This window comes from Vulpes lagopus, chromosome 6 (genome assembly GCF_018345385.1).
Source record: "Vulpes lagopus strain Blue_001 chromosome 6, ASM1834538v1, whole genome shotgun sequence".
NCBI classification, from domain to species: Eukaryota; Metazoa; Chordata; class Mammalia; order Carnivora; family Canidae; genus Vulpes; species Vulpes lagopus.
In genome coordinates this window covers 4,279,160-4,303,554 of record NC_054829.1, presented here as the reverse complement: position 1 = coordinate 4,303,554, position 24,395 = coordinate 4,279,160, and the positions used below count along the sequence as shown (strand labels likewise).

The following is a 24,395-nucleotide window of genomic DNA, read 5'->3' as shown; positions in this document are numbered from 1 at the left end:
ACTTCAGTGTGTTTTTTATGAGCAATCTGACTTCCAGAAAGAGAAAAAAAATCGACCCATCTTTAATGAGCTTGCTAATGAATTTTTCCTTGAAAAGAAGAAGGCAGCTTTACACAGAAGGGGGTGTGGAGGGAGACAAATTAAGGTTCTAAAGGGTTAAAGGGCAGTGGGCGATGTAGAGACCAGCATTGTCAGCTGAATTGAGAGAGGCCTGCGGCTCTGGGGGCAGTTTCTTTTTAGAAGATCCGTGTTTAACACAGTGTAAGTCCCAGGAGCGGTCCCCCTTCCCTCCGAGGAGCCCTGTCCTCTCTCCTAAAGGGAGAACAAGGAAGCCTTGCCTGGCCTCCCATCTCTGGTTTGAGCAGATGGAAAATTCTGGAAAAGAGCTGGATCTTGCCATCTCGAGTGTGGGGTTCCCATTTTGAAAGGGAGACATGAAGGTGGGCAGGGAAGGAGGGAAAGCTCTCTCCATGGTGCCTGTCCCAAGGGGGCAGGCCCAAGTCCTGCATAGCTTCGAGAAGCCGGGGCCCTTAGGGAGGTCTGAGGGACGGGCTGTTGTGGGGGCAGCTCTCGGTTCCAGAAAGGCGTGAATTGAGAGAGTCCTTGGGACTCTGTGGGGAGGAGGTCTGCCCTCCAGCGGTGTCCCCTACCGGGCACCCTCCGGGCATTGCAGCAGGACAACGAGAGGACAGAGCAGCACCAGCGAGAGGTCCCCAAGTTCAGTTCGATCCAGTGGAAGCAGGTGGGAGGCGGTGGGGAACTCCTCATCTGTGCCAGGGGTGACAGGCCCATCTCTGAGGAGCCCCTGTACATCCCAAAACTTCTAGTGCCTTCTGGATTTTAGACGCTTGGTCCCGTATCCTGGTCTTCACTGTGGAAAAGTGATGGCTCTTGCCGTGCTTTTGGGAACTGACCGATGAGAAAGTCTCCAGAAATATCTGTGTTTGTCTTCTCAGCTCCCTTCTCTCCCCCGGACCCCCTCCCCCAGTCCCGGGCTCACGAGGGACCAGGGGACAGAGCAGGTGCTGAGTAGCTGAGGCTGGGGTCGGCCTCACTTGGGATGCGTGTGGGAGGGAATTAATCAGGGGAGAGGGGGCTGGTGGAGGGTGTAGTTGTGGGTCTCTTAATTGCTCTCCAGTTTCTTTGGGCTTAAAAACAATCCAGATGGAGAGTTCTTAAGCCCCCCACCCTGGGGGTCGGGGGAGAGGAAGGCTGCCCACCACCTTTTGCCTGGCTTCTCCGCGCAGTGAATAGGGTCTTTGGCAGGGGCTTAAGGAGGAGACTCTTAGCCTGGGAGCTCCCAGGGCCCGTTTGAGGCCGAACAAAGGCAGAGGCAGAAAGGAATGTGGGGGAGCCCCCCACGGAGCACAGCCACCTGGGGATAATCGGGAGGGCTGAGTGCACATGAGCTTTCCCAGGTCCTGTGAATACATTCTTTCAATAGAAGGTGCCTTTTCTTCAGATGAAAAGGAGAAAAGCTCAATCACCTTCCCTGGAAAGGAGTGTGTGTGTGTTCCCTCCGGGGCCTCGGCGGCCCCTGCCCTTGTGTGTGACGCGCAGACAAGAGGCTGCACAATGACACGGTTAACCAGTCACCCCGTCAGCGCGACCTCGGACATGCTCACGCTCCTTGGTTCTCGGGCTTGCTTTCTGCAAGTTTCTCAGGAGGAAGAATCCTTGCGGCTCGGCCTGTAAACAGGAACGGGATCAAACCGGGCCTGATGCCCGAGAGACAGCCAGAGAGGCAGATGGGGCCAGGGAGACGGGACTCCCGTCTGGAGAGGAGGGGGGCAGGAGGATAGTCAAGGGGCCCAAGGCTGACCACGTGTCTGTGCCATCCGTGCGGGGCCGCAGGCGGGTGGTGGCTCCTTCTGCCTTCCGGCCCCTTCTCTGGGCCGGCCTGACGGGGGGAATTAGAGTCGCTCCTACCAGATTAAGAAATTGGGGGCTGGTGTTCGAGGTTAGGGAGGATGACGGAGGTCAGCGTGGCTCACATAGCCAGGGGCAGCCCGGAGCAAGGGGACCCTGCCAGACGGAGGGCAAAGCGTTGGTGCCCCCCTGGCCCCTCTGGAGCACCTGGGGCAAACATCCCAGCCGTGAGAGGAAGGAGTCCCCGTCTCAGTCTTGGCCAGTGCCCCTCACTGCTGGCTTCTGGGCCTCAGTTTCCCCACCTGTAAATCGAGGCAGTCGCCTGGTCAGCTCTGTATATTCCGTAAGGCAGAAGGAGCATGAATGTCAGTTTGGGAAAGACTAGGGCCCTGTTTCACAGACCAGGGGAGGCAGAGGGAAGGCCTCAGGTGCCCAGATTGGGCCCCCACTAGCCTCCTGGCTGGGAGCAGGGCACAACCTCACTACCCAGGACTTGTCGTTCAGAGGAGAGTGTTCTAAATGGGTGCTCTGGGCACAGGGTCAAGCGGCAGCCCTAGAATGGCCTTTAGGAGACCTGGTACCAGCCCACACTCAGCCTCAACCCGGGGTGTGACCTTGGATCCTATCTCTAGCCTTCTTGGCCTCAGTTTTCCCATCTGTAACATGGGACAGTGCAGGATCACGGTCGTCTGAGGGCCCTCGCAGCTCTGGCTTCCTTCTGGCTGCCTCAGTGGTCCTCTGTGGTTTGTTTGCTTGCTGGGTCTTTAGAGCCAGAGGGTGGGAGATCGGTGGTCCCCTGCCATCCCATCCTCTCTGCTTTAGAGAGGAAACAGAGAGCACAGAAGGCTGGTTTCCCTCCTTCCCGCCAACCCCCAGGATAGCAGGCCCCGGGCCTGAAGCCCACTGCTGGCGGCTGGCCTCCACTTGACCAGCATGGGCATTGGGGTCACCATCATTAGCTGGTCCCCACAGTCAGGTTTTTGTGAACATGATCCTGATAGCGCTCACACCCCAGGCTAGCTCCCAGGGACTGCCCGCGTACTTCGGGCCAGGATGGCATTTTATAGAGCATTTTTCCACATGGGTGGGCCACCGGCCAGGCCTGGAAAACCTTTCTGGGCTGCGGAGTGGTCAGTGTGTAATGAGACGAGCCTCATGGCGGCGGGCCCGGCAGGGTGTGCCATCAATCCCCCGTGGCTCGCTGCGCACTTTTTGGTCACGAGACCTGGGGTGACACCTCTGTTGGTGCCCTTGCCCGCTTGGCCGAGAACTTCCTGAAAAGCCCATCAGGGTGGTGAGTTCTGGAAAAGTGATCAGTAACCAGGCCCATGCCAGCTGCCTGTCCCAGACCCAGCTGAGAAGACACTTGCAGCGATCTCTTTGCGCCTCCGCGTGTGATGGTAAATAAGCTCACAGAGCCCTCTGTGGGTGCCGCACCCCGCTCTTGCCACGGTGGGCTGCACCCTTTGTTTTGTGACCTTGGCTCCTATAATACCTGGGAGCTGAAATGAGGAATCGAAAAAATTGCCAGCCTCAATTAGACCAGCGACTGCCTTTTCCGAGGCTGCCTCCGCCACTCCAGCCATTAACCGTAAACATACACCAAATAGGCCCTAATTCTCTCTAATTGCCCACTCCTGAAGCACAGAGTGAGGTTCCAGGAAGAGGCATATGTAAACATCCTCCATGGCCCGGCCAACTGAAATTAGAGGGCTGATGGGGGCCGGCGAGAGAGGGGACGTGATTTCAAAAGATGTCCCAATTACCTCTCCCATTTTCATAAATAGGTCCATAATGTCCAGGCCCCGGTCTTCACAAAGGTACAGGAAATTAGCTTTGCAAAGAGCCTGCGTTTGTAAAGGGGAAGTTGTAGGAGGGTGGTCTTTCCTCAACAGGTAGGAAGCATGAGATCTGAGGCGAGGCTGATTATTTGTATAAACTGCGGGCTCTATTTCTGGAAATCACCATTTTATTGAAAATAATCCTTTCGTGTCTCGCCCTGCACTAAACATCCATAAGGTATTTGTACCAAAGGCATGTCAGATCCGTTAGGTCCTGTTGGCCTCTAGGAAAGAGTAACGTTAAACATCTTGAGATGAAGAGCTAGACTTTCCTAATCCTGTTAAGCCAGGGAGGATGTTTTCGATGCACCCACCGATGCTTCCTACGGGGATGGTGAGCTCAGGGCAGGCATTTATGAGGTCTGGGATCAGATGCTGGTGGCAGTTGTTCTGCTGGACCCCGTAAGGAGGCCTTGTGTTTCCTTTGGTTCCAGACAGTGACTCATCTCTGCAGCTTCTCTGACATCTGTTAGAATTCCAGCCTGGCGCTGCGTTGTCATACATCACGGCAAACCCGGGGCTGGTACACGCGGCTTTGAAACCAAGGCACGACTTTGCCAGGGCTGCCTCTTCACAGAGCAGCCTGGGGTCTGCGTGAAAGCTAATCGAGGGTAGTCAGGAGCTGCGGGGGCTCATGGAGCCCCAGAAGTAGGAAAAAAAAATCCCACAGATGCCCCAAGCTACCTGATTTCTATGGTCTATTAAATACACCAGAGTTTTTGGGGGCCGGCTCTTACTCCCAAGAAAAGTGGCAGTGCCTGGGGTCTTGCTGTGTGTTCAGGGTCTGGAGTCCCATTGTCACCTTAGGACTGTGGTAAAGACAGGAGGGCCACCCCAGGCTCCTGGGGAGGGCTGGAAACGATCTCAGGTGGTATCCAGCTCAAAATGGGGTGGGAACTTGTACATCACGAGAGTCTGCCTTTTAGTCATCCACTGGCTTGTAACTGTTCGGTTAACATCCATTTTTTTCTAAGGACTTGTTTTTTTGGTTATAAAATCAACCGGTTAGGGAAAAACAGTGTTGGGGAGGCTGAAGGCCAGGGGAGGGATTTTTTTTTAGGAGGATTTAGAAGCAAGAGGTGTACCCCTCTGTGTCCCGACCGAGTGGGTGCAGTGATGCGTGCTCCTGGGAGTAGGGAGGCATAGACAGGGGAGGGGATCCCGCAGGGCTTAAGTCAGGGCAGGGGGAGTCACAGAGGGCCTCTTCCTACCTTGGGGCTCCCTGCCTGCACCCTCTCTTGCCCCGACCTCTGGTCCTGCCCTCACCCACCTCACAGGGCTGTTCAGACCTCAGCTGTGGCAACACCTACTTACCTTCAGAGACTCTACCCAACGTGTGTTCAAAGTCAACTCACTTATAAAAAAGTGTTTTGTTTCAACAAATAGACTTTCATCCCCGCCCCTGAGCAGCCTCAGGTTTATGGAAAAAGTGAACGGCAAGTACGGAGAATTCCTCTACCTGCCCCCGTCCCCAGTTTCTCCTATGATTAACAGCTTGCGTTTGTTGTGGCCCATCTGTTAAAACCCATCAGCTGATTGCTAATAATGTCGTTATTAACGAAAGTCCGGTGCTTACGTCATTGGGTCCACTCTTGGTCTTGTACAGCCTGTGTGTTTTGATGGATATGTGGTAACATGGATCTACCATTACTGAACTCACTTTTTTTTTTTTTTTAACTCTAAGCCAAATGCCTGAAACCGAAGGTTTGGTGTGTCTGGCCATAGCTTTTTTAGGGTGACGATTAAAATGTGCACATAATTATCAAAGCGCAGGTATCTCTCCAGGCACCACGTTCTTCTATCTTGTGACGTGTGCACCATGGTTTTAGGACACGCTGTCCATTAAATATCCCGCAGCCCATGGCCCACAGCCCACGCCACGCTCACACTCCGCCCCGCTGGCTCCTACCTGAGGATGTGCTGTGCCTCGGCAGTGCCCTTCCTCCATGGGGGGATGCCCTTCCGGGGGGTCTTCCCCCCACCCTTTCGGTGTCCAGCTCAGCTGTCACTCATGCAGTGGCTCTAAGTCTTTGGGAGCCACAAAACAGCACTTAGCTCCATGTTTAGCACTTAGCCAAGGGCTCTGGGTCAGGAGCCACGTTCCTGCCTCTCTCCCTGCCCCCATCCACTCCCTACGTAGTTGAAGCTGGGGTGGGGAGCTTGGTGGGTGAGTGAGCATGCAAGCCAGTGTACGGAAGAGAGAAATGCTTGATTTCACCAGTTGCACCCTTGCTAGAAGTTGGGGAGTCCCTGCCCTAGTTGGGTGAGGTTCCATGCCAGTGACCCAGTGCTTTGTCATTCCAGTTGGAAGACGCCATCTGGAATCCTCCGTGGAAGGAGAGACCTGGACGCCCGACTCAGCACCCTCCGGCTTTCAAATCGTAAGTTGCTGGAGTATGGGGAACACATCTGTGGGCTCGTCACTGAGGGTGGGGGGCTGCCACCCAGGACACACTGCCGGGCGAGCCCTGTGGGAGGGAACGGCCAGCACTGGCCAGCGGTCTGCTCACGGGGAGGTGGGTGCCCAGCGAGCTAAACTGATTGCGGACCTGGGGGGCTTGTGTTCTAAGACAGGACCCCCAGCCTCCTTGTGTTGTCTCTGTGGCAAAAGAATTCTATAGGCGGCTTCGAGTGCCGGACCCCCCAAAGAATTCCTTCTCTCTCGCTCCTCTAAATGAATGGCCCTTTCATTATTGAGTGTCCCTTTGGCTCTTGTGCCCCAGGGCAGACTAGGATGGAAGTGCCCTTGTGAGCTGGGGGGCCCTTCAAAGGGCCAAGGAAAAAACGCGGGCCGAGGGACCAGCCTCTCAAACGGGCTTCGAGCTCCAATGACCTTCGCTCACCCCCTTGAAATGTCTGGAAAACAGAATGGGCAGATTTTCTGTCTTCAAAGTTTCCGGCTAAACCTCTTCAAGTTCTTTATTGTTTGGGACTGAGACACTCAGCAATGGTAATGGGTAGTTTCTTTTGTATTTGCCTTGAAAGGCCAAAATATTTTCATATTGCTACAGACAAAGCCGTCTATTTAGAAATGAACGCCATGTCTGTCGTTTCCCACTGGGGAGACTGTGTACAACGTGTGTGTGTCTCTGTGTACTCTAGGGTCTTGAAACAGGTTTCTCATGGGGATGGCCATTCACCGGGGTCCGGGGGAAGCGCCTGCCCTGCCAAGGGAGTCTGGGGGAGCCCAGCCCTAACCGCACATCTGTCCCAGTTTGTTTAGGGCGTGAGCCCCGGGAGGGTCTGGCTGCACTGACATTCACTGTGCCTGCATCTGCCATGTGTATATGTTAAGGACCGTAGGTTGTGCCTTGGTGGTCAGCTTGGTGGGAGGAAGCAGAAAGGTCTAAGGTACTGTGGATGTTCTGTTTTTCTTGTTGGGAAGGTCATTTTACTGGTATCTATTACATGATCCAAATAATGGACCATGGATGGATGAATGGAGGCACAAAGAAGTGGAGCAACAAATAGATAGGTAAGGAGGTGGGCAAGCCAGGATGAGAGCACAGTGAACAAGATCCCGTTTGATGGCCAGGAGATTGATCTATAAATCAATAAAACACTGAATCACTGTGTAAAGAGAGCCACACATGAGCCAATACTCAGTCAGCATGCACCAAGGAATACGTGTAAGGCAGATAGATAGTGCCCGAAGTTTACCAATAAAACAATAAAATGTAAATAGAAGAGAGCATGACCAAGGGGTGGAAATGCAGAGGCCAGTAGCAACAGTACCCATGTCGTGTGCTTCCACAATTTCTAGGAGGCTAGATCTTCTGTGAAGTGTTCGGATCATAAATGATAGCCATGATAATGATCCTTTGGTGGGGAGGAAACTTCTGGAGGTGATGGATAGGTGTATGAGAAGGATCTCGGTGATGGGTTCATGGAGCACGCTTCTCTCCAGACTCATCAGGTCCTGTATGTTAATTATGTACAGCCTTTTATGTGTCAGAACACAATTAAAATTAAAAAGCGTAAGGAGAAGGTCACTGAAAGAACTCCCAAAGCACTGGTGAAAACGAGAGGATGAGTCCCATCAAAATGAGCAGGTGCGAGAGTGAGCTAGCGGGCGATTGGGAGGGAGAGAGAACAGGGCAAAACACAAACAGTAAATAAAAGGAAGAATGATAATTTTCTTAAATTAGGGGATGCACAAATATATAAGGAGGACTATGTTAGGTGATCGTAAACCAGGCATTATGACGAGTCTACAGGTGTGCTCTTGGCATAGACAAATAAATAAGCAGCAAGGACTTCAAAGAATAGGTAAAAAAAAGAGAGAGAGAGGACCCAAGACACCATGGAAGAGAGTTAACCCTTACCAAAAGTTTTCTAATTCTAGACACGCATAAATAAATAAATAACAAAGTGAAAGAAAGCCAAAGAGAGGCAGAGTGAGCGCCCAGAACTGGATGGGAACATGGCACAAGGGGTTTGTGTCCCCTAGTCCCGGGAGCCGAGTGTGTCCCATGAAAGGATAAAAGAAAAAAGAGAATAAAATAAAATATCCAAATAAAAAGCAAGAAGCACGAGTGGAAAAGTAACAGGTAGCAGCAGATCCAGAGATAAGGGAATGGGTGAGTCAATATATACAGGTAGACAGTGGTGGGATTAGTGGGAAGGCTGTCCTGCAGCAAAGGTTACGGTTAGTGCAATTCTGCAAGCCATGGTGCTATCGATAAAATAAGAAGTCTCTAAATTAACAAGTAAATCAGCATCCAGAGAAACAGATGGGGTGGAGTGAAGGGGAGCCAACGCGCCCAATGGGTGTTGGCAGGGTTGTTATTAATCGTAACTGGGCACCGTAGCGCCCCGAGAAGGAAGGCAGGCGAGTGAAGGGGAGAAGCAAAGCTGCCGCCCGCAGGAGAGAAGGACAGTTACCAGGGTGGTGGCAACTAAATGGATAGATGGGGGCTAAGTGGGAGATCCATGGGAGAGGGTAGGCTCAGACTTCAGGTCATCATGGGTCAAACTCTGAGCACTCACTTCCATTAATAGTGGAGAAAGTAGCCGATAAAGAGGAAGAAAACAGGAAGGAAGAACGGTCTGAAGGAAGGAAGGAAAGAAGGAATGAATAAATGCACCATGGAGTTGCAAGGGTCAGGGATGGCCATTTGCAGGTGACATTGGGATTCATCGGTCTGTGGCAACCGAGCACCAAGATCAAGAAAATACAAGAAAGGGGAGAGAGAGATAGAGAGAGAGATAGAGAGAGAGAGAGAGAGAGAGAAGCATAACTGGCCAGGGGCCGGGGGTGGGGGTTGGGTGACGACAGTTGACTATAGATTACCATGGATCCAGTTAGGTGTCTCTGCCTCCAGAAGCCTAAAAATAGTTACTTAACTCCGGAGAAGGACCAGATGGATGCATGAGTGAAGGAGTGAAGGAGAAAAAAAGGTTTGTGTTAACTGATGAGCAGGTTGCCCGATCTCCCACAGAACGAAAGGCAGTGAGAAAAGATCAAAAAGGGTGGGAGGAAAAAAAAAAAAAACCCAACAATGAAGATGGAGGGGAAAATCAAAATTAAAAAAAAAAATCTGTAAAAAATAATAAATAAATAGGTCAGGCGATGAAGTCTATGAGAGGGAACTGGCTTAGCACCGATCAAACACACTAATTCAGATCTGGGGCCCCAGAGTTCATCCATGATAAAAACAAGCCCATAAATAAAAGAGCTGCACACGTAGGTAACATGAGAGCGAGGCCCACACCGGAAGCCAGAACACAAGCCCAGAATTACGACTGATTCAAAACCGGGCCCTGGAGATGGTGATATAAATCCGACACCAAATCACCAGTCCGAAGAATTAACGGACACAAGGGAACCCCAAGCGCACGGGCGCTGAGAAGGGCCTGGGAACCACAGATGATGGTTAATCCAATTCTGTGCACCTGAGGTCCATAAATAAAAGAATAAATATTGAAATAGATGGGTGACAGGAAGAATGAATGGGTGCAGGAATTACTGAATTAGAAATGGGAATGCCTGGAACTGGCCAGGAGAGCGCTGCCCTCGGGGTTGTCACTCCTCCGACTCGGGGCACCTGAGCCCCGCCCGCTCTGGACAGCAAAATGATGCAGGGACCCGGAGACAGAGGCGAGCAGAGGGAGACTAAGTGCACGAGGAAGGGGAGACGAACACCAGAGAGGGGCACCGCGGGGTGGGGGTCGGAGGGGTCCGAAGGAGCAGGCTCTGCTAGGTGGGATTAGCTGTGAGGTCCCAAAGCTCCACCACGACCGACCTGTCCCCATTTCTAGAGCGAAGGACGTGGACAAGGTGGAAAAAGAAGCAAAAGACAAGAAAGGGAAGATAAGAAACATGAAAAACAAAACAGCCCCAGTGACAAACTGGTCGTTGGGAGAGCTTGTCGGAACAGGGATTATAATTAGTTTACATACACTCTCCTTAAAGAGCTAAATGCATTACCCCTCTCAGAGAATAAGTGAAAAATAAAGGAAATCCCCAGCCCAAAGACAAGGCTGCATTTCCTAGCGCTGTAGTAAAACAGATGCAATTGAGGCCCATAAATGAAAGAATAAATACCTAAGCGCCAAGATGACTGAGGCCCAGGAGGAGGGAGGGTGGAGGCGCAAGATGGTAGGTACTAGGTGTGCTGGGGTTGGGGGGCTTGCCTGACGGGTACCCCCACCCCCAAACCAGGAAGGGAAAGGAGGGCCCCCAGTGGGGGAGGAGCGGCAGGAAGCCAAGGAAGGTGAGATTTGGGAAGAAATACAAGGAAGGAATAGGGCACAAAAAGGCGAGGCGAGCACATAAATAGGGCCCATGAAGGGAGGTCTGCAGGACCCGGGCTCTGGTCAGATGGGGGCCGCTCAGCTGTGGGTGCCCATAGTTGAGGGGGTCAGGTGGAAAGGGCTGGACGGAAGACGAACAGGAAGGGAGGCAGGGGAAGGAGGGCAGACAGGAGGGAAGGGGTTTCTGGGGCCCTGAGTTGCAGAAAGAGAGGCTAGAGGAGGGGTGGCTCTTGGCACGAGGGGTGCTCGGCGCATGCACCTGGCCCGGCAGGGAGGAGCTGGCTCAGGAGACCCTGGCCGCGGGCTGCCGCGGCGGTGTCCTGGCTGTGCGGCCCATCCCACCTCATTTCTCTGATCCTCAGTTTACCCATCTGTAAACTTGGAAGCGCATCAGCTTCCTGCTTGGATTGATCATGGGGGCAAATGCTGTTCAGCCCGTTGGGAGCGCCCCGTCGATGGCCCTGGGTAGGCGGAAGGGCTCGGGCGCCCCCCACCCCAGGCCCCGCAGAAGGCTGTGTGAACAAGGGGTGTGGGGCCAGGTGGGTGTCTTGGGCCCTCCCTGGGCCGGGTCACCTGTGAGGGAGGCTCCTCCCGCCAGGGGGCAGCAGAGGGTAAGGGAGTTGGGGCCCCGCCGCTGGGCTGTCCTGGGTGTGGCGCCCCCTCCTGTGCAGGGGCTGTGCAGGGAGAGGCAGGTAGGCTAGAAGGCGGCCAGGAGTCCTGAGAAGGGTGACCCAGGCGCCCAGAGACAAGTCGCCAGAACCCTTGTTCATGCAACCATCTGACATGTGCCCAGGCGCCCTCCAGCCTGCTCTTCTATGGGGTGGGCCGCGTGCCCTTCTCAACTGGGGGTCTCAGGCAGGTGCACCGCAGCCCGGGGTTACACACGTGGTCCTGGGACCCCGACCCCCTTGACATGGCATCCCCAGAGCCCGTTTCAAGGCCTCACTGTCTTCTCGACTGTTTTCCGATGTCCTCTGTATTTGGGCAGAGATCGCGTTGCGGTGTGTGTTGGAGTTGTCCTCTTTCCTCCTGACCTGCCCTCCTGGGGCCATGGCAGGTCTGGAAGGTTGTTTGTACTGACGTTTCCGACCCCAGGGACTCCCTGGATCTGTCCAGTCTCTCCTCTCTCTGTAGCGGACAGGATTTGTGCACTTGTGTGTTGTGTGCCTGTGTTTGTCTGCAAAAACTAGAACCAAAGTCCCTCTCAACGTCTCAATCTCTCTTTGGGACATTAAAACAAAATTGAATTCTTAGCAAGTGCCCTGAGCAGGAGGAGCCATCGTGGCCGGAGCCAGGATGCATGGCTGGGAGCCCCAGGAACCCAGAGGAGCCCGCCTGGGGTGGGTCTTATACCTGCCGTGACTTTGGACCTTGGGTGGGGACAGGGGGTGGCCCGTCCCAGGTGCCAGGTGGGGCTGCTACTGCAGGCCTGGCCAGCCCTGCCGAAGGTGTTGGTTGAGGGCATTAGAGTGGGGGGCACAGGATTCCAAGCTGTAGGGTTTGAGGCAGGGTGTAAGGAGGGAGTGAGGGGGACTGGGGTGACTTCCGTGCCTCTACGGTGGCCCCAAATGGATGATGGAATTCGTGTGTCAGGAGCCACCCTTCTGTGCCTCCATACCACGTGTCTGGGCCACGTGAGCCCATGTGTAGGGACTGTAGGGCTCCGCTCTCCTCCTCTTTAGGATCTGGGGGCTCTGGGCCCCGCCTCGGCCGGCCTGCAGCCTAGGGGGTGCACTGGCTACCTTGAGACACCTGCTAAGACAGAGTCCCCAAGGAGCTACCCAAACCAGCCCAGGTGTCACCATGTGGACTAGGCTGGGGGTGGGAGGGGCCCGGAGCTGAGAATACCCTTATGTGGTTATTTGAAGTCAGCGGGGGCTTAGGAAGACTTTAAAATGTTGGGTGTGCAGTGGGGAGGAAGAGGGAGCCATAGCCGAACGCCCAGAGGGAGCAGAGGAATAGGAACAAACCTGTAGGGGAAGCTCCTGTCCACGTCTGAGTGGCTGTTGTGGGGTCTCGGTGGCTGGAAATGGGCCAATGGGAGAAGCTCCAGGGAGACTCACTGGTACCCCGATGGGTGTGTGGGTTGGGATCCAGTGGGTTATCTGTCTTCTCAGGGATGCAGAAGGCATGAGGGTTATCAGGTCAGGACACTCAGAGCTCTGTGGCTCCTTAAGAGTTTTAAATCTAGGGTTCTAAGGGTCTCCAGTTCTGGGGTGCTGAGATGCAGGACAGGGCTTCACCCCCCCCCCCCCCACTGATGGCCGCAGGAGCCAGAGTGGGATTCCTGTGGGGGCCCCGGCGGGTTCTGTCCCGACCCACGCATGAGGTCTGACTTGGGATCGCAGGGCTCCCCTCTGATCAGGGCCTGTTTTTCTTTCTTTTAACTTATTAAAACAAGAACAAATTTTGTCTCTTGGACTTTGACTTTTGCATGCACTCCATGCACAAATCCTTCCCCTGGTGACACCAGGAGCTCTCCTTAGGTTCCCCTGTGACTCCCAACCCCCTCCTCGGGAAACTCAGCCTCAGGGCTGGCCTTCCGGAGGCTGGGCCTCTGGGGCAGACAGGCCACGGCCCCCCCTTGTGTCCTAATGTAAATGGTGTGGATGGTACATGACCTAGAGCAGGAGGTCACCCATCACGCTGACACGTCACCTGCTGTCTTTCTCCCCTTCCAGTTCTTGTCTGTGGGCATACTTTTTTTTTTCTTCCCAAATGGACATTTTTTTTTTTTTTTTTTTTAAATAAGCATCCAGTTTTTAAACCTTGCCTTCTTCACCACATACATCCTGCGTTTTCCATTCAGTATTTTTGTCATCAGCGTTCTTCTTTTTTCCATGAAAAAAAAAAAATCATCGCCTCACTGGCTGTGTTGTGTCGCATCGAGTGGTTATATACCATCATTTGCAATGCCAACCTGCTATTGTTATGTATAACTCATCTTTTTTTTCCCCCTAATGCTATGAATTACACCACGGCGAATGGCTTTGCACACCCACTTTTTTCATTCTTACGAATTGCTTTCCTTCACCCTGAAATGACCATTGCTTCATGGCATGCCAGTTTCTCCTGCTAGACTGTGAGCCCCTTAAGGGCAAGGAGCTTGCCGGATTGATTTTTGTACCTCCAGTGCCCGCCATGTCGTAGATGCCGAATGGATGGCGTGCTGGGTGAGAAGGTAGAAGGATGGGTGAGTGCATGGATGCTGAATGTATGGATGATGTTCCTAGGGTTGAGCTTCTTGAGTGAAAGGCCAGGGAGTTTGTATGGATGTTGACTAATTTCCAAGGGCTTATAGCATTTTACAATGTCCAGCGATGTATTAGCATTTTGTTAAGATATATTGCTAGATTCTCTCTGTTAAAAAGTGTTTTTCTGTCATTTTAACTTGCATTGCCTTGATTACTAATGAAGGTTGAGCGTTTTCACATATACCTGTTAACCAATTGTATTTTCTCTTCTGTGAACTGTTTGTCCAAGTCCATTGGGTCATGGCTTTCTGGTGAGACTGGTTCAAGGTTGGAATGGATGTCCTCGGGACGTAGTGAGCCCTCCGTCACTGGAGCATTCAAGGGGGCAGACACTTGGGTGAGGGTAGTTTTAAGGAGATTCACAGAGCAGGCACAGGGTTGGTCTAGATGGCCTCGCAGGTCTATTTGACTAGGATTTGCTTCTCCCTGGAAATGGGAGGTGGGGACATCTTCCATTTGGCAGCCCGGCAACATTTAAGGGCCCTTCCCCTGGGGGGCGGGTGGTTCTTTCATGCATTTATGATTTATGAACTCTAAACCGCACCCTCTGGAACTCTCGTGGGACAGGAATCTCTCTTTGGCTCCCTAAGGTCCAGAGAGCCGTGCCTAGCATCTCGTGTAGTGAGCTGGTGACTTCCCAGCAGCCCTGCCTCACCTTGGGGAAGCCAGACCCCTGGGCCGTCATTTCCCACCTCTTAGGGAATCAGGAGAGGCCATCTGCTGCCCTTTCCATCGCCAGGGTCCTGTGATGTGTGAGCAGATGTCCCGAGGCCTCAGATGGATGGGACGTTTGGATCAGGACTGGTGGAGAATCCTCCCTCGGTTTTTCTTCAATGGGGCAATTAACTTCCGTGATCCGAGCAGCAGACTGGTCCCCACGCTCTTTTGGGCTCCCCTTGTGCCCACCACAAACTAACCGCGGCTCAAAGGCCATCAGGACCACTTGGGGAGGGTGGGGCCCTCCCTGGAAGGTAGGAGGCTCGCCCTACCTTCCAGAACACACTCTGCCCTCAGCGGGGGGCTGCTTCTTCCCGCCGAGCCCTCTACTATAGCACCGAGCGCTGTTTGCCTGCGTCACAATCAGTCACGCACATGTCTGTCCCAGCATCGAGGCTTGGGAGGCCAGCAATGACTTCCAGCATTAACTTCATCCATCCATCCATTCATCCGTGCGCTTGGCCTCCATTTCTGGACCTGGTGCTTCGGCCTCTCCCTTCCCCGAAAGCAAACCTTTCCATTTTGGGCGGGCTGTGTAGCGCCATGGGCTGTGGTCATGAAGCGAACGCCCGTATTAGAGCTTTCTCCTCCGGGGTCACTGCTCTGAGCACGTCCCAGCTGGACTCATCTGCCACTGTCACCCACACGGCTTCTGTCCCCATGGCGCTTTCCCAGGCATCACCCACCGCGACGGATCCAGGGCCGGGGTCCGAGAGGGCCCTCCAGCCGTGAGCGGAGGTGTCCTCCCCAGGCCGCCCTGCCTGGTGCATGGTCCCTGCCATGAGCTTTGCCTTCAGCCTCTCTGCTTCCTCCACCAGATGGCAGTGGTTGTAATTCACCCCCCCATTCCTTCATCCCTTCATTCCTTCACCGCCCACAAACATTTTTCTCAAATCAGCTGGTGCTATACTAGAGCTGGCTCCCAAGGACTCATCCCGATATCTCCTTTTGGGGGAAAAGACGAGCCTGTCACAAGAGGCCGTGTTTGTGTGCCCGCAAAAGGCGCGACCCTTGGTCCGGCTCCCAACTTCTAGAGCCGAGTTCTGGTGGAAGTTTGGTTGCCTTCCCCGGCTCTGTTCCTTACAAGACTAGGTTGATTGGTAATCAGCAAACTGTGTCCCTGAGTGTTCAGAAATCATAATCTGTGTCCTCAAGAGGCCAGAGTGACGGCTGGGGGGTCTGAGATGAACGGCCGCTTCTGGCCGTGAGCAGGCTTTTAAGTCATTAGGACACCCTGGTCTTGCCACGGCGGTGATCTAAAGAGCGGTTCCTGTCCCTTCGGAAATTAGTTAATGCTGGGCTCGATTTAGAGAAAATTGGGGGAGATGATTGCTCACGGAGGTGACAGGGAACATGCCCTGTGCGGGGGTCTGTGCAGAATTATCCATTGGCAGACCTGGGCATCCAAGGCACGTGGCACTTTGCAAACCCCGGACGTGGCCCCAAGCATTCACGTGGGTCGCGGGCCAGGTGGGACCCCCTATAGCTCCCTGCTGCCCCTGTGGGACAAGGCAGGGCTCCTGGGGCCTCTGCTAGGAATTCTGCAGTTTATTCATTGCACCGGAGGCGGGGGTAGTGGGCAAAGCCAGGACCCTGGAGCTGGACAAACGTGTGTGGTTTAAACTGACCTTGACAGCTTTGAGTCTGTCTTCTGGGGGGACAATGGCACCCACCTCGCAGGGCTGTTGTGAGGACTTTTGTAACCAGGGCTTTGAACTGGGATTCTGAAGGCGGTGCGCGTGCCCCCGGGGGGCTGTGGGCTGGGGGCTGGAAGGCGGGAGGGGCAGCCCGACTCAGCAGGGTAGAGGAAAATCACTTTGCCCAACATGCAGGAGGCATTGTGGAATAGAGTGCCCAATTTGTAGGACACGGTAAGCTCAGACAGGAGTAATTTCCGCAGGGACCTTCATGCTGGGGGGATGGGAGCCTCTTTGGGCAACACCTTTGGCCCCCCCCTGGGGTACGCGTTCACCCTCACCTCTGTAAAAGGTTGGAAGCACCCGCTGTGTCTCGCCTACCGCTGTGTCTGGCCTGTGGGCGGCACTTCCACATGTCCCCCTGCAAGAGACCTCTCCTGGCCGTGTCCTCCCTCCCGAAACATTAGGCGTCAGCCATCAAAGACACTGCGATGTCCCCTCTCTCAATTAACAACAGTTGGGCTCAGATGCCAGCAGCCCGGATGCCTAACACAGTACCAAGCCAGTGGTAGGGGTCGCCTTCCAGTTTTGTTGAACGGATGCATGGGTGAATGGCCAAATACCGAATTGTAACCAAATGCAAGTGGCAGATGTTAAAACCCTCACCAAGAGTTTGTATTTCCTCCTGATTAACCTGTTAACAATCGTTGTATTGTACCTTACGGACTCCTGTATGACGTGTGTTGTTTGAAAACCGGGATTCTCGTTTTGGGTGTCTTGCGACGAAACCTTAGCTGTCTGTGTTTTGTGTTAGAAATCAGAGCCCGGCAGACCCGGGGGCCACTTAACCGACTGGGCCGCGGTAGGCGAGCCCCCTTTCCTCTCTGACCCTCGGTCTCCTTTTCTCTGATGGGTTCCCAGAAAGCTTCCTCTGCTGGGTGGTTGTGAGGCCGAGGGCTGGGTCAGCTTAAACGCAGCTGATCAAACGCTGGCTCTCAGTGAGAATGGTTGTATATTGGGGGTTGTCTGGAAAGTTCCAAGCCCTTGCTGGTTCTCGGTGAGTAGAGAGCATTGAGTTTATGCTCAGATTGTATTTCAACAGTCAATGGAACGTATAAGACAGAGGCTGAGTGGTCTGCAAGTATTTAGCGAGTTGGCCCAGGGTAGATACTGGTTTGATTAACGAGTGACGGCTTCTTTCCTTCCTTGGAGCCTCCCCCACAGCCCCACTTTCCATCCTGGCTGCTGCTTCTCACGTGGAGGTTGCAGCTGGCCTGGGTGGGTGACTGCTTTGAGTTTGCTGTACCTGTCGATGCCGTGTCTGGTTTTGTGGGGGCTTCTGCAGACATCCGTGTGTGCCCTGGGTCGAGTCTGCTAGGCAGGAAGAGCTGGGATGGGTGAGGAGGGTGAGGACAAAAGCTCCTTCTTCTACCCTTTAGGCATAAGGCCTGTGATCCTGATTTGCTCACATCCCTCTTCATTCTTTCTTGGGCTGTAAGGTGAAGAAATCAGTCTGCGGTCCTGTCTGCGGGCCTGGAACCGAGCTGGGGTGGGGCTGTCAGCCACCACACCCTGCGAGCTTCCGTGGGCCCAGTTTCTAGACGAGGAAGTTGAGGTTCAGAGATACCTGGAGATTGGAGCCAGGAGGACACAGTCCTTCGTGAGGAGCTGGTGCTCCTTGACCCTGGCAGCCCAGCTCTCCAGTTACTTTGGCCGTGCCTGGCTGTGGTCCTGCAGGGGGCACAGGCCCCCAGAGCTCACTTCGGTGCACGTGGGACATGGAGGCTTGCTGGATTAGATAAGATATTACGGGGTTATTTGGGGTTGGGGGGTCTCATCAGGAGACCTCTGAGTTTTTTTTCCTGGCTCTTGTTCTGTTCTGTCATCCCCAAACGCCATCCCGGGTGGGCTCGTGTTCTGCACCCCCAGCCTCCCTCTTGCCCTGTCCTCCCTCTGCAGAAGCCTCACTGGCCTCCCCTTCTTTCTGCCTCCCGCTTTCACAGGCTCGGTGGCCCTCGCTGCTGTCAACCTGGCCACTTCTTGCAGCAGCCTGAGTTTTTATTGTGATGTCTGGCCTCCACCTCTGTGTACCTGCCAGTAGGAGCGCCAGCACACACACCCCGATATTCCCCTCCCTGGGGCTTTGCTGAGGGGGCCCTTGCTGTGTCACTGTTGCTGTCTGCCCCCTGGACATCTCACATCCTTGAGAACGTGCCTGAGCAGAGCGGGGGCCTTGCCTCAGTGCTCCCGAGGGGGCCCCACGGAAAGGACAGGTGGATAGGACCCTTCTCCCAGAGGACTCTTGAGTCTTGTGTTCAGGTGTCTGCTCCCCGATGGGCCTCAGGCTCCTTGAAGCTTAGGCCTGTGTGTGACCCAGGATGAGGGACTCCCCTAGGGGCCCAGTGTTTACACATCACCATCCCCTTGAAGTGGGCAGGGCTGGGTCCCCGTTTCCTGAGGGCAGGTGAGGAAGTTGAGGCTCAGTGGGGTCACAGCCAAGCTGTACTTGATCCTTTACTCTGACATCTATGCTTCTCTGGCCCTTGACAGCACTGTTAACTGCACTAGTGGGCGCCTAATAGATGCTCACTGACTGACAAGGCAGGGTTCCCAAGGCACGTGAAGAACTGAATGGATTGTTGGCTGACCCGCAAGTTGAATCCATGTGTGTTTAAGAGGCAAGTGTGCTTTCTTGGCACAGACTCTAGGGGGCGAATCCTGAGGGTCTCACCCCCCGGCAGGTGCAGCCCAGAGGGCAACCACTAGAGGGTCCCTCCTGAAGGAAATGTCTGTCTTCTGCCCATTTTTGGAAGTATTTATGTCTAGAATAAAACTTCATTTAGGCTAAAGTGTCCTCGTTTGTGTTGTGGCCCAAGTCATTTCGGTAACGTGGCCTTTGGTAATTCCCGGGCTGGAGGGATGCTCTGGTCATGCCCACACCCTCTCTGTGGTTGGCTGCGGGCCCTGGGGGTGTGGAGGTCTCCCCCTGAAATGTCTTTGTCTGCACCATTGGTGACAATTCACCTGTAAGTCACATGCCAAGTCTGAGATGCAGCCGTGGGCACCCAAAAAACGAGGGCTGGGGACTGGACTCCACACCTTGGTTCCTTCCATCTGCCCTCACCCCCAAAGTGCAGTACATGGGTACAAGTTGAAGGATGGGACTCTGGAGGTCTTGCTCTTTTGAATTCTGGTCCTGGTGTCACCTTTGGCCGGCGCAGGGGCCTTGGGCAGGTTACAGGCACCTCGAGTCTTGATTTTCCCACCTGTAGAACGGGTGCCGAGGGACAGTATCCGTTCAAAGGATGCCGGTAAGCACCGAGTGCAGGCTGCGTGCCTTGCTGCACCCCATATGCTGGCTCTGAGAGTCATGGTCTGGGGTCGAGGCCACCCTGGTGCCTGCGTGTGTGTGGCCTGGCCAAGTTTGCTCACCTGTAACCTGGAAATAGTCATGTTTACTTGGCATGGTTATTGTGGGATTCAATGAGATTGTTTATGTGAAAATAAATGCTTTGTTACCTGGTGCACAGGTGGCCTCACCCCTTGTCCTCTGATGGGCCCTGGGTTTGGCCACAGAGCCCTGCAGCCTGTGGGCCCTGGTGGCAAAGCCCAGTGCTCCCTGAACTACGGTGGCCCACCTGGCTGTGGCGCGGAGTGGAGGGCGTCAGGGAAGCACGCGGCCAGCTCTGGGGAGGAGTGAGGGAGGGAAGGTTTGCTTTTAAATACAGAGATTTCACAAGTTCAGAGGGGGTGGGGCTGAGGCCAGAGGTGGGGGTGGTGGTCAGGGAGACTTTTAGAACCTCCCACCTCCACCCCCCCACCCGCCGAGGAAGAGGAGGCCAACACTTTAGAGAACATCCAAGTTTAATTGGCAGGGTGTGGACGGGATAGCTGGGGTGGCCTTTAGAAAGGCCGAGAGTTCCGGATTCCGGGTCAGTGAGGTGAGAACTCTCAGAGGCCATGGGTGCAGGAGGGTGTCAGGACTAAGGGCACGCTTCTGGAAATCTCTGCAGGTGGGGGAGACTGCAGGGGGGTTGGTGGTGATGTGTGGGAGCCCCGCGGTTGAGGGGCACTAGGTAGAGGGGCAGGAGCTGGTGCCTGGGTGCTCCCCTGGCCCCCCATGGCTGCTGGGAGCCAGGGCCTTATCCCCGAGTGGTCCGGTGGTGTTCAGTCCCGGGTGCCTCTCTCCTCTCCTCGCCCCCCCGGCCTGCCTGTCTGCATGAGAACTCTTGTCAGCCAGTGAGACCGGGAGCAGGCCCCTTCATCTGCACCTGTGTCTCTCTCAGCCTCCGCAGCCACAGGGACACCCTGCACACGTTCCCGCGGGACAGGCCGGACCCAAAGACTCTGGACCAGGGCCGCCCCCTGCGAGGAGGGGCATGCCCTCCCGGCCTCTCCTTGCATAGCCACCCGCCCTCTGACTGATGGACTACACTGATCTGAGGCTCAGACACGTGGGCTGGACCCCTACCCACCCCTCACGAACCCTGAGACTTGGGGGAGCCACCGAGCCTTCACTGTCCGCACCTGAGAAGTGGGCTCGGACAACCTACCTCACAGGGTTGTTGTGAGGAGCGAGTGATGCGGTTTGAAAGCGCCTGACCTGGGGCTTGGCACACCCTCTTGTGCTCTCAATAAATGTGTTTCTTGCCTTAACAAAAACAGTGATGGATGTGCTACTAATATGAGGAGGGCTGAATGTCGGGTGTCCTGTCTGGCTGGGGTTGCTCTCACCCAGGGCGTGTGGAGGGCGGGGAGGGCCGGGGAGCCAGCTCTGACCTTCTGTGGCTGATGTGTGCTGGGGTGAACTAACTCGGGCTGGTCCCCCTTCTTCTAATGGTTTGGGACATCAGGTTCCTTTCCAGAAAAGAATGTAGCTGGGGGGTGGAGGAAGCCTGAGCTGAGTGCAGCGTTGGGGGTCCCCGGAGCCCCAGGGGGGCTGCCCCCAGGCTGCGACTCTGCCTCCCCTCCTCCTGCACTCCCAGGGCCCTGCAGGGGCCGGGCAGAGCTGTCGTCCTGCTCGAACTGACGGTGAGTGTGTGGCCAGCCTGGTTGTGACCCGGGGCCAACGCTTGCTGCACAGCATGGTTACTGAGCTGGGTGGGACCCTGAGGAGGCTGCAGAGGGGGCGCCTCAGACGCAGCCCCTGTTCCCACTGGCACGGGCGCTGAGCCTTGTGCCTCCGAGACCCAGCTCAGGAAAGGCAGGCTGTTGGCCAAATGGTGACAGTGGGGAGCCAAGGGCAAGGGAGCTGTGGACCCGAGTCCACACGGAGTCCTGGGGGTCAGCACACCTGGCTTGGCTGCAGCAGATGGACTGGACACGCAACCAGAGGGAAAGGAGAGGCTGACTTCTGCCACCGTCACCATCAACACCAAAAGCCACCACCACTGCCACCTCCATGACCTCCCCCTCCTTCCTCCTTCATCACCTTCTTGCTGCCTTCTCCTCCTCTCTCCTCCTCCTCTTCCTCTTTCTTCTCTTCTTCCTCCCCTCCTCCTCCCCCACGCAGGGAGGTGCCTCAAGAGAACTACAGGCGAGTCCCACCACGAGTGTGTGGGGCTGAGCATGGCCCCTTTGCAGAAAGAAAAAAAACCACCTTGGTGCCCATGGCCATGTCTCAGCCAAGGAGACTTGACCCCAGTCCCCGATGGAGACGACCACACCCATGGTGCAGAGTATGGTCCAGGCAGCATGGAGACAAGGAGAAGATGGCTTCTAGAGTGTGTCCCACTGAAATGAGTCCATCCTAGCCAAGATTGGGCCAAGAGGCCAGGAGAGTCCTGCCTGTGGTGGACAGAGCCTCAGCCTCTCAAGACATTCAGATGTCCGTGATGAAGGGCCCCCTTGATGTTCCAGAGCCGAGACCCCAGCTCCAGCCTCCACTAAAGCTCAGATGTCCATGATGAAGAGCCCTCTAGATGTTCCAGATGTTCCAGAGCTGAGACCCCAGCTCTAGCCTTTGATGATGTTCAGATGTCCATGATGAAGAGTCGTCTTGGTGTTCCAGAGCTGAGACCCCAGCTCCAGCCTTTGATGAAGCTTAGATGTCCATGATGAAGAGCCCTCTAGATGTTCCAGATATTCCAGAGCCGAGACCCCAACTCAAGCCTCCGATGAAGCTCAGATGTCCATGATGAAGGGCCCCCTTGATGTTCCAGAGCCAAGACCTCAGCTCCAGCCTCTGATGAAGCTCAGATGTCCATGCTGAAGGGTCCCCTTGAGGTTCCAGAGGCAAGAGATCAGCTCCAGCCTCCATTGAAGCTCAGATGTCCATGATGAAGGGTCCCCTTGATGCTTCAGAGCCAAGACCCAGTTCCAGCCTCCAATGAAGCCCAGATGTCCATGACAGAGGGGCCCCCTTTGATGTTCTAGAGCCAACACCCCAGCTCCAGCCTCCAAAGAAGATCTTGATTCCAGAATGAGGGTCCCCTTGATGTTCCAGAGCCGAGACTGCAGCTCCAGCCTTTGATGAAGCTCAGATGTCCGTGATGAGTGGCCCCTTGATGTTCTAGAGCCAAGATCTCAGTTTCAGACTTTGATCAATCTCCTGCATCCAGAAGCAGAGTCTCCTTGATGTTTCAGAGCTGAGACTCCAGTTCTAGGCTTCCATGAAACATGAACATCCAGAATGAGGGTCCCTTTGATGTTCCAGAGCTGAGACCCTAGTTCCATCCTTTCATGAAGCTTGGGCATCCAGAATGAGGGGTTCTCTTGATGTTCCAGAGCCAAGACTCCAGGTCTGGCCTCCAGTGAAGCACAAATGTCCATGAGGAGTGGTCCTCTTGATGTTCCAGAGCCAAGACCTCAGCTCCAGACTTCAGTGTAGCTTGTGCATCCAGAAGGAAGATCTCCTTGATGTTCCAGAGCTGATTCCTCAGTTCCAGCCTTTGATGAAACTTGGGCATCCAGAATGAAGGTCCCCTCAATGCTCCAGAGCTGAGACATCAGCTCCTGCCTCTGATGAAGCTCAGATGTCCATGATGAAGGGTCCCCTTGGTGATTCAGAGTTAAAACCTCAGCTCCAGCCTCTGATGAAGCTCAGACGTGCAGAACTGGTGAGAAAGCCTCAAGGCTTTCTTGGACAAGACTTTGCTTGGGCAGGACTGGGTGTATTGAGACTGGAGATGGCAGAGGAGACTCTGTTCTCCACCCATGGCCTGCAGCACTCCTCACTAGCCACACCCGAGGTAGCATTTGGACCCCATAGGAAGCTGGGTTCCAGATGCATTAGGAGAGGTGTGGAGTAGGGACTCTTGGCAGGAGGAACAGTGTTAGGAAGATCATGGCAGTCGAAATAATGGATTATGGGTGGTGCTGCTGACGAAGCTTGCCCATGAGAGTGTATCTGTGCAGCAAAGCACCGTTTTTTATGCCTTTTAGTTGTGCTGGACTCATGGCTGGCTGCACACCAGCCTTGACCCATGGGGCTGCCAAGTTGGCTGGACCCTGGAATGTAACCCAAGCTCGTTTCTGCGGCTTAGCTCCTCTCCCAGGGGAAGGTGCTAAACGCCCACTTGCCAGACTGGCGTGAAGCTGTGACCTTGGGGCGGGTCAGATTTGGTTGCCTCTTTCTAGCAACGGAAACTCACTGAGGTTGGGACTGAGACAGGGCCAGGCCATCATGATGGGTGTGAAGACAGCATGGGAGGCAAGGGGCGCCTCCAAATCCATGGGGACACGATGGCAGCTTCCCAGATGCAGCTGCCCTCTGGGCTGGGACTCTGCCCCGAGCACCTTGATGATAGCTGTGGTCCTTCGGGAACTCAGTTGACACCAGACTGTCCACTAAGCTGGAGAGATGACAATGAAAGAGAAAAGGCCAAAGATAATTGACTTTCTCAGAAACCATAAGAACTTCGTGGGTGGATAGAGTCGAAGCTATGGAAAGTGTCAACTTTGGGAGAAGAGAATGCACGGGATCTGGATGTGCCGACTCCGAAGTCTCTAGACTGGGAGATTCTGAGAATCTGATATCAACAGTTATGCCATTGAGACACAGCTCCAATAATACATCCCAGAAACTGACTTATTTTATGCAGTTGGAGCCTGCAGGAAAAGGGAGCAGCTAGCAAGAGTTCTTGAAAAACACATCCTAACGATGCCAACATCATTTTGGTGTTATTTCCTGGAAATTCATTAGCATTTGGAACTATGCGCACAAAAACTTCTTTTATGAGTAACTGGAACTCTAGACCTGGGATGGAATGGAGGAGAAATGTCATCCTAGAGGACTGCCCTGCCCTACCCCCACCCTCATTTGGCCAAGTTATTTTAGGAGGTTTCCAAGAACAAGCAATTATTAGAATCACTCATTGCTG

At 54.4% G+C, this 24,395-nt stretch overlaps 1 protein-coding gene across 7 annotated transcripts in view; it reads left to right on the top strand.

The window, feature by feature from the left end:
- The window catches only part of LOC121493264, a 33,708-nt gene extending 12,972 nt beyond the window's left edge, over nucleotides 1-20,736 (top strand). For 6 of the 7 annotated variants that reach the window (XR_005988432.1, XR_005988431.1, XM_041759044.1 and 3 more), the window contains 2 exons: nucleotides 6,015-6,091; nucleotides 20,361-20,736. Coding sequence is in view for 4 of the 7 variants with exons in the window: in XM_041759044.1 (XP_041614978.1) it covers nucleotides 6,015-6,091; nucleotides 20,361-20,512 (229 nt within the window). In the remaining 3 variants the exon portion in view is untranslated. Of the gene's footprint in view, nucleotides 1-6,014; nucleotides 6,092-6,433 lie in introns of all 7 variants that reach the window. The other variant, XR_005988433.1, reaches the window with a different exon arrangement.
- Nucleotides 20,737-24,395: the final 3,659 nt, after the last annotated feature.